This window comes from Cetorhinus maximus, chromosome 18 (genome assembly GCF_964194155.1).
Source record: "Cetorhinus maximus chromosome 18, sCetMax3.hap1.1, whole genome shotgun sequence".
In the NCBI taxonomy this organism is placed as follows: Eukaryota; Metazoa; Chordata; class Chondrichthyes; order Lamniformes; family Cetorhinidae; genus Cetorhinus; species Cetorhinus maximus.
In genome coordinates this window covers 29,194,173-29,211,056 of record NC_135896.1, presented here as the reverse complement: position 1 = coordinate 29,211,056, position 16,884 = coordinate 29,194,173, and the positions used below count along the sequence as shown (strand labels likewise).

Genomic DNA, 16,884 nt, shown 5'->3' with positions numbered 1-16,884 from the left:
GGTTAATATTTAAGGAACGAATGTATGCATTGCAACAGTTATACATTCCTTGTTGGCGCAAAAACACCACAGGAAAAGCAGCCCAACCGTGGCTAACAAAAGAAATTAGATCCAAAGAGGAGTCATATAAAGTTGCTTGAAAAAGTAGCAAACCTGAGGATTGGGAGCAGTTTAGAATTCAGCAAAGGAGGACCAGGAGATTGATTAAGAGGGGAAAAATAGAGTCTAAGAGTAAACTTGCAAGGAACATAAAAGTGGACTGTAAAGGCTTCTATATGTATGTAAAAAGAAAAAGATTAGTGAAGACAAATGTAGGTCCCTTACAGCCTGAAACGGGAGAATTTATAATAGAAAACAAGGAAATGGCAGAGCAATTAAACAACTACTTTAGTTCTGTCTTCATGGAGGAAGACGCAAATAAATTCCCAAAAATACCAGGGAACCAAGGGTCTAATGAGAAGAAGGAATTGAAGGAAATTAGTATTACTAAAACAATAGTGCTGGAGAAATTAATGGGACTGAAAGCCAATAACTCCCCAGGGCCCGATAATCTACGTCACAGGGTACTAAAAGAGGTGGCCATGGAAATAGTGGATGCATTGGTTGTCACCTTCCAAAATTCTATAGATTCTGGAACAGTCCTGGCAAATTGGAGGATATCAAATGTAACTACGTGTTAGGGTTATTTTTGTGGTTTCCTGCACATAATGCCATAGGAATTATATTGACCTTCTGTAATGCCTAGAATATGCATTCGGCTTTCTGGGAATAGGGAGTTTTCCTCTGGATTTGGAGATGTTTGCATACTCTGCAATCAGAGCTTATCCTTTGTTCACCCCAGGAGCATAATATAACATCATTGGGATACAATTACCCCACTGGCAAAGTCTCATTTGGAACATTGTTCGCAGCTTTGGACATCATACCTTAAAAAGGACATTAATGCATAGGAAAAGCTTTAAGGCCAATGAAGATCATTCCTTTCACCCCTGGTGCATTGTGGCTGCAGTATGTGCTATTTACAGGATACACTGATATGTCAGCAAGTTCAAAATCTCAGACCTCAACTACCAAGAACAGTGGGGTTATTGCAACACCATCAACTGCAAGTTCCCTTCAAGTCATGCAGCATCCTAGTGTGGACGTACACGACTGTGCCTTCATTGCTGCTGGGTCATATTTCTAGAATTTCCTATGGAAACTATCATGGAAGCATCAGCACCACAAGCTGCATTTTAAAGAGAAAGTGCACCATCACTTTATCAGGTCAAATTGAAGTGCACTGTCACTTTATCAGACCTTGTCCACATCTTGAGAATACATTAAAGAAAAGCAGTCACCAATGTTTCTGTTTGTAGATGCAATTAGACACCAAAAATATTCAAAGGTAATTCCTAATTGAGCAATTGAAGCTTCAGGAATTGAATGAAAGGTAAACCTGATGTCCCCGAATGACAGGAGGTCATTTTGTGGTACAGTTATCAGTAAGACTTCTGTGTTTTTAAACTTTTTTTTTACATGTTTTATTATATATTTTTGGAGGGGGTCTTGTAGTGGATTGGTTGGAAGTTGGAAAATTATTAAGGATGATTTTACTGTTTCCTTGTGTGGCTGCTAATTGTTCATTGGTGGATTTTTAGTGAATAAAAAATTTGCAGGGGAACAAAGTAAGTTTGTTTAATAGTAAAAAAGAAATTAAGTGGCTTTTGATTGGCTTAAGTAACTCATTGTCTAAAAATCAATCAATATGCTTTGTGCCATGTGGGCATATTAGCTACTTTAATGGTCATGTGCAGTGGTCAGGTTTTTGTACATAACTTAACTTCATAGAAAGTTTGCTAGCTTTGGTCGGGAGGTGGGGGGAAATGCCATATTTCAAAAGATGTAGTAAATGCTGCAGTGGCTTCATGTACCAATTAGCTGTATCATAAAATAGAATGACAGATTATACTTCATAATGCCTCATGAACTGGATTTATAGGTACCATTTTGGGGTGTGATATCACTGATCTTGCAATGATCCTCAACTCGTTTTTAAAAACAACAGTTCATTTACTTATGTGCCGTAAGCCTTCAATCTGTACCCTTTGTACATTAGCATTTAGAATCCAAAGTGTTTGGTTGTTTATAGTGAATATCAGAATGCTTTTCCTAGGAATTGAAATATGCAGAAGTGTTATGCCATTGCAGTCTATAGCAACATGTTAAACACTATTGGATAGAAATTTGACTTGGGTGATGACATAAAATGAGTGACATCTGACTGGATGCCCTTTATATGCAGCACAGGATATTCAGTTCTATTGTATTCAATGAAATTAAATATCAGGTAACGCATATGGTGGTGATATGATACTGCTCATTTTGTGTCACCGCCAAGACATATTTCTACCTCTGCATTGCTTGCTTTCATAAAGTGTTGCTTCACCTGGTCAGCAATGCTTAAATTTCTCCAGAATTTTTTCTGAAATTCAATTGTGCAGGAATTGCCATCTGTGCGTACCTTCACATATACCATGGTGCTCTTGAGTTTCGAAGGAAGTCTGAGTACCTAGTATATGTGGTCCATTTACCCTGGCTGCATACATTTAAGTTTGTTCGCTGATGCAAATATGATGTCATACAATTCTATGGTACTGTCACTGTGACAGCGATAGCCAACAAAACATAGCTGGTCTCTCTAGGAGGTGAAAAAGCCAAGTAATTTGGCTGGCACAGTACATCAGATTTTACTCTAAATTCACATCTCTATTAAGCATTTTTGAAGTGAAAATGTAAACTTAGCAAAGCATAAATCTGATCTTAAATTGCTTTGTTTCTTAAGACAAAGACCAACTGAAGAAGCAAAATCTACAAACTAAGTATCAAAAGGGATTCATCTCAGCCAGATCGGAATCTTGGTCCAGCTCTGGTAGCAGTGGAAGATTAACCGTAACAGAATCTATCCAGGTATGTTTACTGATGACGAATGTTAATTGATCCTTCAGAGTTATGATTTTTTTTTTTACAGGCCAATAGGCATCCATATAGAATTACAGTTTTTAAAATTTTTTTTATAAGTACTAACTCCCCTTGAGTTTGCCAAAATCTGTTCACGTCATAATTCAGTACTTGAAAGTTGGAAGACGGATAGATTTAGTAAAATGAAAAATAAACCTGTGGTCCTGTTGTCCAGAAGCCTCATCCCACATTACCTCTTCATTCGCCTCAGTTCTGCAGTTCCACCTGTGTGCCCTTTGGTCATATAATTCCAGCTTCTCAAGCATCCCACTCGTTTACTCTCCCGCTGGTGATGTGATATATTCAGCTCTACTTATGTAACTCCCTTGCTGAATCCCTTTGCTTGCGACAGCTCTCCCTGACTTTAAAACATGTCTTTAAACTTTACTTTTGAACAACTACAGCCTTGTAACATAGAGAATCAGTCCAAAGTGCTTCACAAGTAGATGTAAGCGAAACAAAGCCAGGACAGGAAGGCAAAGATGAGGAAGAATGAATAGCTGGGTTTTGAGAATGTTTTTAAAATCTGAGGAAGAGGTATTAAGCTGAGAGATTTAGGGAGGAACCTCCAGAAAATAAGACTGAGGCTGTCACAGGTACTGCCATAAGGTGGGATGAAAGCAGGGGGAGGGAAGGGTGCACTTGAGGCCAGAATTCAGAGCAGTGGAACTTTTGGGAGCAGATATAAGCCTAGAGGATATTAAAGAGTTAGGGTAGAATGAGATCATGAAGATATTTGTAGACAAGTATTTTAATTTCAATGCTTTAGGGATGGGAGGCATTTTCGATAGCCACAATTGGAGGTGATGGCAAAACAGGACTTAGCGTGTGGAAGGATAAGTACAGCAGATGTTTGATGCCTTTTTGTGTGTCTTAGGTGCTACGTATACATACGTTATTATTGGAGAAGGATCGGAGGCCAGGAAGGAGACTATTGATATAGTTAAGTCTGGAAATACACAAGTTTCAGCAGCACTGAGGCTGAGATGAGTAATATTGTATAGCAGAAGTAATTTGTCTTGGTGAGCAATGAGTATATGGAGTTTAAAACTCAAGTCAGAATTGAACAGGATGCCAAGGTTTTGAACGTTTTATTCAGCCTGAGAGAGTGGCTGGGCAAGGGAATGAAGTTAGCAGGAAGGGAATGAAGGTCATGGAGGAGGCCAAAGACAAAGGCTTCCATCCTTCTCGTATAGAACATAAGGACATAAGAAGTTGGAGCAGGAGTAGACCTTATGGCCCCTCAAGCCTGCTGTATCATTCAATGTGATTGTGGCTGATAGTTACGATCCCTGTAGAGATAGATAACTTTTAAAAAGTTATTTGAAGTTCCTGTGATCAATTTAAAATCTTGTTGTGCAATTTATTTAAGTTTTAGGACTTTCACTGTAACAAACAAACTAAAAGCAATTACTTAGTAGGCAACTACACAGAAAGGATAACCCTTATTATATCTTAACGTGACTGATAACCTCACGCTGCATGTATTATAGCACACTCTCCATAGAATTACAGTCTTTTCAGGAAACAGTCCAAAGTTACTTCCAACGTGTTTTCTCCCTGTTTCACCAAGTTGTAATGTTCTGCAACTTGTTGAGCGCCTCAGTCTTCCATGAAATCCTGAACCGACCTCCAGCAGTCGCTCACCCTGATGATTCCTTCCCCCGACCATGCCAGGATGAATCCTTCAGAATTCTTAAATTTCTTCCGGTCCCCTCTCCTTGACTAAAGGACCAGCTGTCATTAGCATTCCGATTGGTAGCTAACTCTCTGTCTCTCTCTGTTCCCGTTCAAAGTCTGAGTCAGAAAGTCTGCAATAATAAGAACATCTGCTTTTGCCTTTATTTTCAGGTGTTAAACCTGGCACGTGAATTTCATTAGCACACAACCTGGGCCCCCGACTTCCATAGCAACCAAGTTTTACAGGCTTGTTGTCGAGCCGAACTCGTAGCAGATCACATGACTCTCTTCATTACACCATTTTACCTTAAATTGAAAATGTTTAAAACATAACCATCTTATAAAATCTCACATTTGCAACACCCTCCCCCCTAAAACTGAAGTAATAATTTTCTACAGCATCAAAATATAATATTGTAAACGCCTTAATAACTAACTTGCTACATACAGTACAACTAATATTCTCCTTTGTCACATCATGTCATGAATGGTGGCGTACAATTAAACAACTAACGGGAGGAGGAGGCTGAATGAACATCACCCATGCTCCATGATGCCAAAGCCTAGCATGTGAGAGCAAAAGGCAAGGCTGAAGCACTTGCAATGCTCTTCAGCCAGAAGTGCTGAGTGAATGATGCAAATCCACTTCCTTCTGAGGTCCCCACCATAACAGAAGCCTGTCTTCAGCCAACTCGATTCATTCCACGTCATATCCAAAAATGGCTGAGTGCACTGGATATTGCAAAGGCCATGGGTCCCAACTGCATCCTGACCATAGTGCTAAAGATTAACACTCCAGAACTAGCTGCACCTCTAGCCAAACTGTTCAAGTACAGCTATAAGTAATGCTGGCTTCTACCTGACAGAGTGGAAAATTGCCCAGGTATATCCAGTCCAGAAAAAGCAGACAAATCTAATTTGGCCAGTTACCTCCCCATCAGTCTCTTCTCAATTGTCAGCAAAATGATGGAAGCTGCTGATGACAGTGATATTGAATGGCACTTACTCACCAATGAACTGCTTACCATTGTTCTACTTGGGTTCTGCCAGGACCACTCAGCTCCAGACTTCAATGCAGCACTGATCCAAACATGGACAAAACAGCTGAATTCCAGAGCTGAGGTGAGAGTGACTGCCTTTGACATCAGGGGCAGAATTTTACACCTCACGGGCGGGCGCGCGGAGGAAGAGAGGGGCAGAAGGGAGAGGAAGCCACGTGTCCCATTGCAGCTTCCATGGGAGCAACCTGTGGGAGGAGAGGCGCAGGCACAAGGGGCGCGGGGCCAGCAGGTAGTCCAAGGCGGAAGGGGCCGCAGAAATGGCACTATCCTACAGCCAGGGTTTACAGGCAGCGATGCAGCTACCTCAGTATGTCTGAGGTGCAGAAGTGGTGGCAGCCTGCAGACTCTAGTGTCTTGTTGGCCTTGATGACCTTGGCAGTCATCCTCTGGCCAGTGGAGCCTGTGTTGGCTCCGCCTGGGAGGGAGTGGCCAGTGCCACGGCTGGCATCTCTCCAGTAATTTCAGCCTCATCAGATGCCACAGCCTCTCGCAGAAGGGCAGAGGAGCTGCTGCCGTCATCCAAAGCTCCTGGAGAGGAGCCCGCAGACACAACAGACAGCTCGTGTGCTAACGTGAGGTCGCTCTAGACTTCCCTGCTTGCCATTGATGGACAGGAACCTAACTGGGGATACTGGGTGCCTCATCCATCTCCCAGACTGGCACTGACCACCTGAGATCATTGCCTGTGTGAGGGCTTGCAGGTCTGAGCGCAACCCCAGGAACCCCTGATTCTGTCCCTGGAGCTGCCTCTCCATGAGAGTCACCACTGTCTTAATGGAGGAGGCGGTGCGCTTGGCCAAGAGGGTCAACGCAGTACTTATGCTCCGCTTGGGCTTCTCCACAATAGAGACCATGGCAAGCTTACCCTCGTGGATCTCCGCCAGATCCCCCCACACATCCCCCGGACATTCAGCATCCGCCACTTAATGGATGACTCCACAGGCTCATCATCTGCCTTTGACTCAGCATTGTCCTGGTCTCCAACAGTCATCCGAATGCCGGCGCCCTGGGCACTCTCTGTCTCCGCCAGCTCCTCAAGTGAGTGTGAAGTTCCCTCACCGCTGTGCTCCAACATTCTAGCCAGAGATCTAATACCCATTGAGGTGCTGGTATCTGCTGGTGCCTGGTTCAGAGAGCAGGTGTGACACAGGTGCATGTGAAACCCGGCGGTGCGCTGAGCTGATGTCAGGGGTGGCTCTTCAGAGTCCTGAGATTGAGTGCATGCTGGAGGATCTAAGGGAGAACAAAGACATGTCATTAGTTTAAGTCATCACATTGTCACTGTGCATGCCAGGCACCCTAGTGAGACAATGGCGATCTGCGTCATGGTGCCATCGTCTTTCAATGATCAATGGGAATCCAGTTTTGACTATACAAGAATGTTTGCACCATCGGAAACTCTCACCTCTGTGCACTGCAGCCTTACCTTCGCCCGACACCCCAGCCTCTCCGCGACCGGCTGACCGAGGTGTATGGTGCCTCTCTAGCACCAATGCGTCCTGCTCAAATCTGGTTAGGATTAGGAGGTTTTGGGGGATTCGGTCTGTCCGCGACCTCTCAATTTTGTTATGGGTCATTTTCTCCTGAAAGGGCAGAGGAGCCTGGTTGGTCCACTCTCTATCTTCAGCGCCATTGCAGCCTGGCCAACTCCACCTGAGGAACACCTTGCAGGACACATCGGAGTCATGGCCCTCAAGCCGTAAGGGCCTCGGTCCAAGCACCCAGGGCTCACCCCTTTGGCCAGCTCTGGAGTCATTGACAATTGGCACTCAGATTTTAACATCCCTGAGCTCCACAGGCGGATGACCGGACCTTAATACTTCAACATACTGATCCTTGTCAACACGGTACTCAACCTTGCTGAGCCCAGCAGGTCGTTAAACCTTTTGCAGCATTGCGCCCACGTGCACCGCACAACATCATGGCTGCTGACCCGGGCTGCCACCTCCTCCCAAGCTCTTTTTGTCTGGTGCGGTGGCCTCCTCCTTCCATCTCTGGGGATGAGGGTGTCCCTCCTGGCAGCCGCCTCCTCCAGGAGGACCCCGAGGCACTCGTCTGAAAACCAGAGGACTGAATGACCACCCGACTTGCTGTCTTGCCTGGCGTCTCCAGCACTTGAGGCCATAACTTCAGCCTTCAGAACGTTGCAAGTATGTTCTTCCCTGGCAGCCTTCAAGGAGCTGCCTGTGCCATTTTTAAACTGCCCGCTTGGTCACCATTGGACCCAGCAGCCGACAGGCCCCCGCCCAGCCCTTCCCGGGAAGATGTGTTTCACGCTGGGCGAGCCTTGATTGGCCAGCCAGCATGAAATTGCACCCTAGGGCTGATTGCACGCAGCAGCCCATTTCCCAACTGGTTGCGAGCCCACCGATCTTGCACGCACCCGCCAAGGGTAAAATTTAGGCCCAAGGCACCATGTGACCAGGTGTAGCATCAAGGAACTCTAGCAAAATTGAAGTCAGTGTGAATCGTGGGGAAACTGTCCACTGGAAAGAGTAAAACCTAGCACAAAGGAAGATGTTTGTTGGAGGCCAGCCTTCTCAGCTGTAGAGCATCACAGTTCCTCAGGGCAGTGTCCATCAGTGAACCATCTTCAGCTGCTTCATCAATGACCTTCCCTCTATCATAAGGTCAGAAGTGGAAATGTCCGTTGGAATGATTGCACAGTGTTTAATTCCGTTCACAACTCCTCAGGTAATGCAGTTTGCGCCCACATACAACAAGACCTGGACAAGTGACAAGTAACATTAGCACCACATACATCTCGGGCAAGGACCCTCTCCACCAGAGAGTCTAACCACCATCACTTGACCTTCAACAGCATTATCATTGCTTAATCCCCCACCATTGTCAACCTGTGCAGGGAGGTGGAGTGGTCAACATTGACAGGAACTAACTTAGTACAGCCACATAAATACTGTGTCTAGATCAGGTCAGAGTCTGGGTATTCTGCAGCAAGTGATTCACCTCCTGACTCCTTTTCCAGGAGTGTGATGGAACACTCTCCACTTGCCTGATTGAGAACAGCTCCAACAATACTCAAGAAACTGAACACCATCCAGGACAAAGCCACCTATCCACCACCTTAAAAATTCATTCCCTCCAGCACTAGCACATCATGGCTGCAGTGACACTATCTACAAAATTCCCCCCGTACCTTCTATGACCACTGACCTCCATCGTCTAGAAGAACAAGCGTAGCAGGCTAATAGGAACACCATCATCTGCAAAAAACAAAAACAGAATTACCTGGAAAAACTCAGCAGGTCTGGTAGCATCGGCAAAGAAGAAAAGAGTTGACGTTTCGAGTCCTCATGACCCTTCAACAGAGCTGAGTAATATTAGGAGAAGGGTGAAATATAAGCTGGTTTAAGGTTTGGGGAGTTTGTGGGGGCGGGGGGGGGGGGGGGGGGTGGGGGGCGCAGTTGTAGGGACAAGCAAGCAGTGATAGGAGCAGATAATCAAAAGATGTCACAGACAAAGGAACAAAGAGGTGTTGAAAGTGGTGATATTATCTAAACGAATGTGCTAATTAAGAATGGATGGCAGGACACTCAAGGTACAGCTCTAGTGGGGGTGGGGTGGAAAGACAGACAGGGCATTAAAGGTATAGATTTAAAAATAATGGAAATAGGTGGGAAAAGAAAAATCTATATAAATTATTGGAAAAAACAAAAGGGAGGGGGAAGAAACGGAAAGGGGGTGGGGATGGAGGAGGGAATTCAAGATCTAAAGTTGTTGAATTCAATATTTAGTCCGGAAGGCTGTAAAGTGCCCAGTCGGAAGATGAGGTGCTGTTCCTCCAGTTTGGATTGGGCTTCACTGGAACAATGCAGTAAGCCAAGGACAGATATGTGGGCAAGAGAGCAGGGTGGAGTGTTAATCTGCATCTGCAAGATGCATCATCTGCAAGTTCATTCTAAGCCACATACCATCCTGACTTGGGAATATATTGCCATTCCTTCAATCTCACTGGGTCAATATCCTGCAACTCCCTCTTTAATAGCATTGGGGATCTACCTACACAACATGGGCTGCAGCATTTGAAGAAGGCACCTCACCAACACCTTCTCAAGATTAATTAGGGATGGGCAATAAATGCTGGCCTTGCTGGCAATGCCCACAGCCAGTGAATAATTTTTCTTTTAAAGCCCTGCATAAATTTCCCCTTTTTTGATCCTTGCTAATTTATGTTTCTAACTACTGAAGACTTGGAGAATGGTATTCATCTGTGATGAATGTGGTGTATTTTTCTTATATGTTCTGATGCAACAATTGCTGTTTGATGATCAGTTCAGATACACTGCAACATTTTCACTGTCTGGAGAAGTGTCCACATAGGAAACCTGAGAATGGATTTAAAATTAGCAATAAATAATCATTTTTCCTTTCAGGAGAAGGTATCACACCATATTCAATAATCTTTCTTTTTCAAGCAACGTACTTCTCTTTTCAGTACAGTTGCCGCATTAAAACACTTGGGAGCTGAATTTACTTGACCATTGTATCAACTTCTTGCCATAACTCTACTGGGGTGGGGGGGGTGGTGCGGTCCAGCAGAATGACTCACATTGCTAAGTGCAGTTTCTTTGTGTAATTTTACATAGGCTTACCATAGTCATGTGACCTCTGATGTCATCATTGGTGTATAAAGTCTTGAGAGCAGAAGCAATTTCACCCACCACTTGGAACATGGTGTCAGGAGTGTGCAGCTGAAATTGAGTGGACTTTAATAGCTGTAAGAGAGCCAGCGGCTGTAAGAAACAGCAGAGAATCATTAAAACTTCAGTCTGCAACTTTGTACGGGTCATTGGTCACTGGGTAAGTCAGAATGGCTTTGACTTTTCCAGTATCTGCTGCTATGTAGATGAAGGCTGATTTGAAAATAACCTGGAAAATGTTCCAGTCTCTGGCAAAACTATGAAATTGCTACAGGATTAAACAAGAAACCTGAAAAAATAAGAGTAGCAACTTTTAACAGTGCTGGGGAAAGAGTGCTACAAGCTTTATTGCACCCTAGACCTCACTGAGGAGCAGAAAAGCCAGTCTTGTGAAATTTTGGAGGCCTTAAGGACCCACTTTGAGCCCATTACTAATGTTACTTTGTTAATTATGAATGCTACATGTTCAACATCAGAGCTAAGGAAGAGGGGGAGAACATTGATCAGTATGTGAGTGTACTGAGATGTCTAGCCTGAATCTTGAGTTTGAGCAACTGAAGGATGATCTGATCAGAGATAGGATTGCCTTAGGATCAAGAGATCCTGCCATGAGAGCACGTGTGCTGAGTGAAGAAAAGCTTACTCTCAAGAAAGCTATTAACGTGCAGAACCTCTGAAGCCTTCACTCATCAGCTGCAGAGTATTGATGAGAGAACTGATGAGGCTTTGCACGCTTCTGTTTTATGTTTTTAACTACTCTAGACCTGGAGAATGGTAGAAACATAAATCCAAGCATAAAACAATGGAGAGAAGGCAGAACTATTTGTGGAGAGGCCAGCAGAAAGATCAGGGTCAGAGGACTGGATCCAAATACTGCAGAGGACACCACACAAAAGAAAAGAAAAGCATGGGGAAAGCAGTGCTCTAATTGCAAGAAGCTGAATCACTTTGCACACAAGTTTTTTGCTATAAAGAAGAAAAACAAGCCTATAAAGATGGTTGCTGCAGAGATGTTGGACAATGAACCTGACAAACCACTCTACACCCCAGAACAGGTTGGCACCCTCAAGTCTCAAGGCAAAAAATGGTTTGTCACTATTGGAAAATAACTGCAGAAGGAGAGTATCAAGTTAATATTAAGTGTCAGATAGACACTGGTGCTACGTGCAACATCATGAGCTTCACAGACTTGTGTGAAGCTGCTCAAAATGGTGACCCAAAAATGAAGCCATCAGAGGTAAAGTTGAGGCTATATGATGGAACAGTGCACACCCCAAGAGGGCAAACTAAGCTGAAAGCCCAATGCAATGGGAAAAAAGAAGACTTTCAGTTCCAAATAGTAGACACTAAGCAAAATCTACTCATCTCAGCTGAAACAAATCAAAAGCTTGGACTGGTAACTCTCCATGTACCAGAAGAGGTTTGCAGCATTTTGCAGGGCACAAAGCCAGTGATTGCTGAACAAATCCTAAAAAAATTACAAAGCTGTTTCCATGGCTTTTGGATGTCATCTTGGTGAATATCATCTTGAAGTATATGAGAGTATGCGACCAATTCGACATTTTCTGAGGAGTGTTCTAGCTGCTCTCAAGTCCAGCCTGAAAGACAAGATAGAGGAGCTTGAAAAGATGGGAGCAATCAAGAAACTGACAACTGCTACAGACTGGATTGGCAGCATGGTACCATGGAAACAACCTGGAAAGCTGAGTGTGTGCATAGATCCAAAGCACTTCAATAAAGCTTTGAAGAGATCTCACTGCCCCATGCCAACCATTGAAAACATTTTGCCACAACTTTCCAAGGCAAAGGTCTTTCCTACTCTAGATGTGAAGGTTGGATACTGGCAAGTGAAATTGGATGAAAGCAGCAGTTCCTGACTATGATGCCTTCTGGGAGGTACAGTTGGTTGTACACACCATGTGGAATTTCTACTGCTCTGGAAGCCTATCAAGGCTGGCAGCATCAGATAGTCAATGGTCTTCCAGGAGTGGAAGTGATCATGGATGATCTGCTAGTCTATGGATGTGGAGATACGATGGAAGAAGCCATTGTAGACCATGTTCAGAATCTAGTGAGACTGTTAGAGGAAACTCTTAGGATGAACCTGAATCTGAATAAGAAGGAATTGCAACTGAAGATGACTGGAGTTAACTACATAGGTCATGTACTGACAGCAAAAGGAGTTCACCCTGATCCTGATAAGGTGAGAGCTGGAGCAGAGATGCAGCAACCAACAGATGTAAAGGCGGTGCAACAATTTGTTGGATTTGTGAACTGCCTAACAAACCTCTTGCTGAATTTCTCATCGGAGTGTGAACCTCTATGTAAGTTCACTGCAAAGGATATTCAGTGGTATTCGGGCACAGAACAAGAAGCAGCATTCACTCGCATCAAACAACTAGTGACAACAATGTCAGTGCTGGGGTATTACGATGTTAATGATGAGGTCGCCCTGCTGTGTGATGTCAGTGAGACAGGACTTCCTCATGCAGCAAGGACAACCAGTTGCGTTTGCGTCCACAGCATTAAAGCAGACTGAACAGTGCTACACACAGATTGAGAAAGAGTGCCTGGCTCTTGTCTTTGCTTGTGAACATTTTAATCAGTACCTGTTTTGGAGAGACAAAGTGTTGGTACAGTGTCCAGAAGCTGCTTCAAAGCATCCTTCTCAAACCACTTCTATCTGCTGCAAAGCATCTGCAAAGGATGGTACTTTGTTTGCAGAGATATCATCTGGAAGTGAAGTACAAGCAGGGGAAGCAGATGCACATCACTGGCATGCTGTCAAGAGCTGCACTCCCTTTGAAGAAAGTTGCTGGTGCTAGTACAGAGTGTGAATCTTCCAGATTCAATGAGAAGCAACAGCACAACATACTCCGGAAGTCATCAATCCAGCAGAGACATTGAACCTGACAGACAAGCGTCTTGCTCAGACCAAGCAAACTACACGAGTCGCAACTCCAAGTTCTGCAGGAAGTAGTGATAGAAGGATGGCCAGAAACCATCAAGGACACACACATTGTTTTAAGAGAGCATTGGGCACGCAGGGATGAAGTGGCTGTCCAAGGTGGCATCTTGTACATAGGGACTAGAGTCATCATCCCGAAGGAGATGAGGAAAGAGATGTTGAAGCGCAAGAATGCAAGCCACCAAGGAATTGGGCGTAGTCTGAGTAAGGCAAGAGAAATGCCCTAGTGACCAAACATGAGCAATGAGATCAAGGACCATATCAGTCAGTGCAGTGCTTGTAGTGAACATCAGGTTAAGCAAGCTAAAGAGCTGCTCATGAGTCATGACATCCCAGACAGACCATAAACGGAGCTTGGAACTGACTATCTTTTCACAGTACTGGGAGTTAGACGAGCTGGTCAACAACCACCAATGAGACCGTAGAATGCCTGAAAGCACACTTCAGTCGTTATGGCATTCCTGACATTGTGATGAGCAACAATGGCGTCAGTTCACAAGTGAAGAATTCAGACACTTTGTAAATGATTGGGAAATTCAGCACTACACATCATCTCCACACTCTCGCCAGTCAAATGGAAAGGCTGAGGCAGCAGTGAAACTTGCCAAAGGGATTATCTAAAAAAACTGAGTAGATCCAGCACAGATGTGTGCAGGGCAATACTAGGGTTGAGAAACACACCCACTGAGGGCACGGAAGGTAACCCAGTTCAGTGACTAATGTCACACCGCATCCAAACTACTCTTCCAATAGCCAAAGCACCACTGAAGCCAGAAGCGTTAACAGGCATGAGTGACAAAATCAAAGTAAAATGACCAAAAGCCAAATTTCATTTTGATAAAGTGACCAAATCTTTGCCACAGCTGATAATTGGAGAGCCAGTCAGAGTGCAAACATTCAATGCTCTCAACAAAAGCCAGCCCACTTGGTAACTTGCAACCCATGTAGAGAATTTGTCACCTCTAGCGACATGGTGAAAATGAATGTCATAACCACAGATATACACGTACAATTGGAGAAGCTGCTCCTTCACAGCAGACAGCTAATGAGGAAGATGTGAGTTCACCAATCACACGTGTAAAGAACATATCTTTTATTTCTGTTAGACTGTGGATTAAAATTACAATGGCTACAGTTTGATAAACATGTCCACTAGAACAGGGTGAGGGATATACAATGTTGCTGTCCTGGAACACAGTGTGCCATGAAAGACAGGATGGTGCCGAGGAGGAGTCCAGTCTAATGGGGAACTGCCTGGCTACAACGTTTTAATTGGCTCCTGACCAGGTGACTGGGGTTTGTGTAAGAGCAGTGCAACAGAATAGCTCCGTTATAGTTGTTTACTTATTACATTTACAAACCTGGTGCTTGTATTCTGTTAACCTAAATTAAACAATTAGGTGGGTTGATCAGATTCTTCACGTTTGTCACGGCTCGGGGAGCAATGGGGCTTGATATTGCTGCACACTATCCCCAGTGAATCATGACACGAGGAGCTGAACAACCATAGTTCTAGAGGTCAACTGTTCCCCAACAAAGACAACAGAGCAGCAGCAATAATTACTACGGCAGCAACAGCGAAATTCCCCAGAGAGGCAACCGCCCCAAGAACAAGCAGACAAACGGCCAATAACAAACCACACACTTACCATTAGAAGACCTGAGCGCTTTAAGGATTATGTGTGTAATGCATGCGAAGGGACAGATTAAAGTCAGTCAGACTAGAATTATCAGTTTTCTGTGCATGTGTGATGATTTTCATTGTAGACCATGTATGTGCCCGACTTGCAACTGCAAATGATAGTGCACAAAGGTTTTTTTTTTATGAAAGGGGGGATGTTTGGGGAAGTGCCTTTGTGCAATGTGGTCATTAGCTTGCCATAGTCATGTGACCTCTGAATTTATCTTTGGTGTATAAAAGCTTGCGAGCAGAAGCCATTTCACCCATCACTTGGAACACACCTTATGTGCCTTATTAAGTTAACATGACAGAATACTGTGATTACCCTATACCATCTGTACAGTCAAAATTAGCATGTATTTTGAGAATCCTTCATGATCTTCCTATTTGTAAGCTCTGATTTGATTTTCTTTACCTCCTCACTTTATAATTTCCTTAAAAGGGACCTTTTCCTAATCAGTTCCTTTACCCAAGCATAGGAAGAAAATCAACTTCCTATCATGAAAGTTTTTTTGAATTAACTGGTATCTACAAGTGAATGGTATTCCCAAGCCCTGAACACAGTCACAAGCTGCCTGAGTTGCACAGAATTTTTCCTCTGAAGTAGCTTATAAACTGGTTATGATTGGGAGAGGTATACAATGTCATCCAGCAGCTTCTGAAGTTTTGTTTCATTTAAAATTTTGTTCCGCTGTTGTCCTCAACCCATTCTGTGCATACATGCTGACAGAATTCAGATCTACTGCTCCACTACCCTTAAGGAAGGAAATCTGTCCTTACCTGATCTGGCCTACATGTGACTCCAGACCCAAAGCAATGTGGCTGGCTCTTAAATGCCCTCTGAACAAGGGCAGTTAGGGATAGGTAATAAATGCTGGCCTAGCCAGCGACATGCACATTCCATGAATGAATATAAAAAAAACACTTGTCTTGATCCTCTTCAATTGCCAGAAAGCTTGTACAACATCAATCTTGGATGAACTCCAATTTCTTCCATTTAAATGCTGGGAAGACCAAACCCACTGTCTTCAGGCCCTGCTGCAAAATCTGTAACCTTGCTACTAATTCCATCCCTCTCCCTGGCCACTCTCTCAGCCTGAAACAGACTGCTTGGTGACTCAGTGACTTTTTCCACCCCAAGCTGAGCTTTCTCCCTCAAATCCTTTGCGCCACAAAGACACCACCTACCTTTGCCCATATCTCAGCTCATCTCCTACTGAAATCCTCATCCATGTCTTCTTTAACTCAAAGCATGACTGCCAATGCTCTCCTGGCTGATCTCCTATCTTCCACCTTCCATAAACTTTAGGTCATTTAAAACTCTACTTTCATATCGTATCTTGCTAACATGCATTGACTCCAAATCCCTCAATGCCTCCATTTTAAAATTTTCATGTTTAAATCCTTTCATGGCTTTACCCCTCCCTAATTCAGTAACCTCTTCCAACCCCACAAGCAACATCCCTCCCCGCAAACTCTGCATTTCTCTTACTCTGGCCATATGCATTCCCCTCTTCCTTTGCCTGACCATTGGTGGCTGTAGCTTCATCCATCTTGACCCAGTGCTTTGGAATCCCTCCCTAAACCCGTGACCCACTTTACTTCCTTGTTCTTCTTCCAGACCCACCTTAAAAACCACTATTTTGACTAAAAAATTGTTTACAAGTAGGAAATACTGGGGAAGTAGGTTTCTATTTTTTGATTATGCCTCTTGTGACATTTTTGTATATTAAAGGCACTATGTCAGTGTTGTCCAATAGAAATTCTTGATTTTCCACAGGCATGGCTATGGTGACACCATTAGAGCTATATACAATAACTTGAGTAGCAACG

The 16,884-nt window shown here is 43.9% G+C and overlaps 1 protein-coding gene across 3 annotated transcripts in view; it reads left to right on the top strand.

The window, feature by feature from the left end:
* The window catches only part of spata7 (spermatogenesis associated 7), a 95,456-nt gene that overhangs the window by 41,096 nt on the left and 37,476 nt on the right, over positions 1–16,884 (top strand). For all 3 annotated transcript variants that reach the window (XM_078562303.1, XM_078562305.1, XM_078562304.1), the window contains one exon: positions 2,825–2,949. In XM_078562303.1, the coding sequence (XP_078418429.1) occupies positions 2,825–2,949 (125 nt within the window). The remainder of the gene's footprint in view (positions 1–2,824; positions 2,950–16,884) is intronic.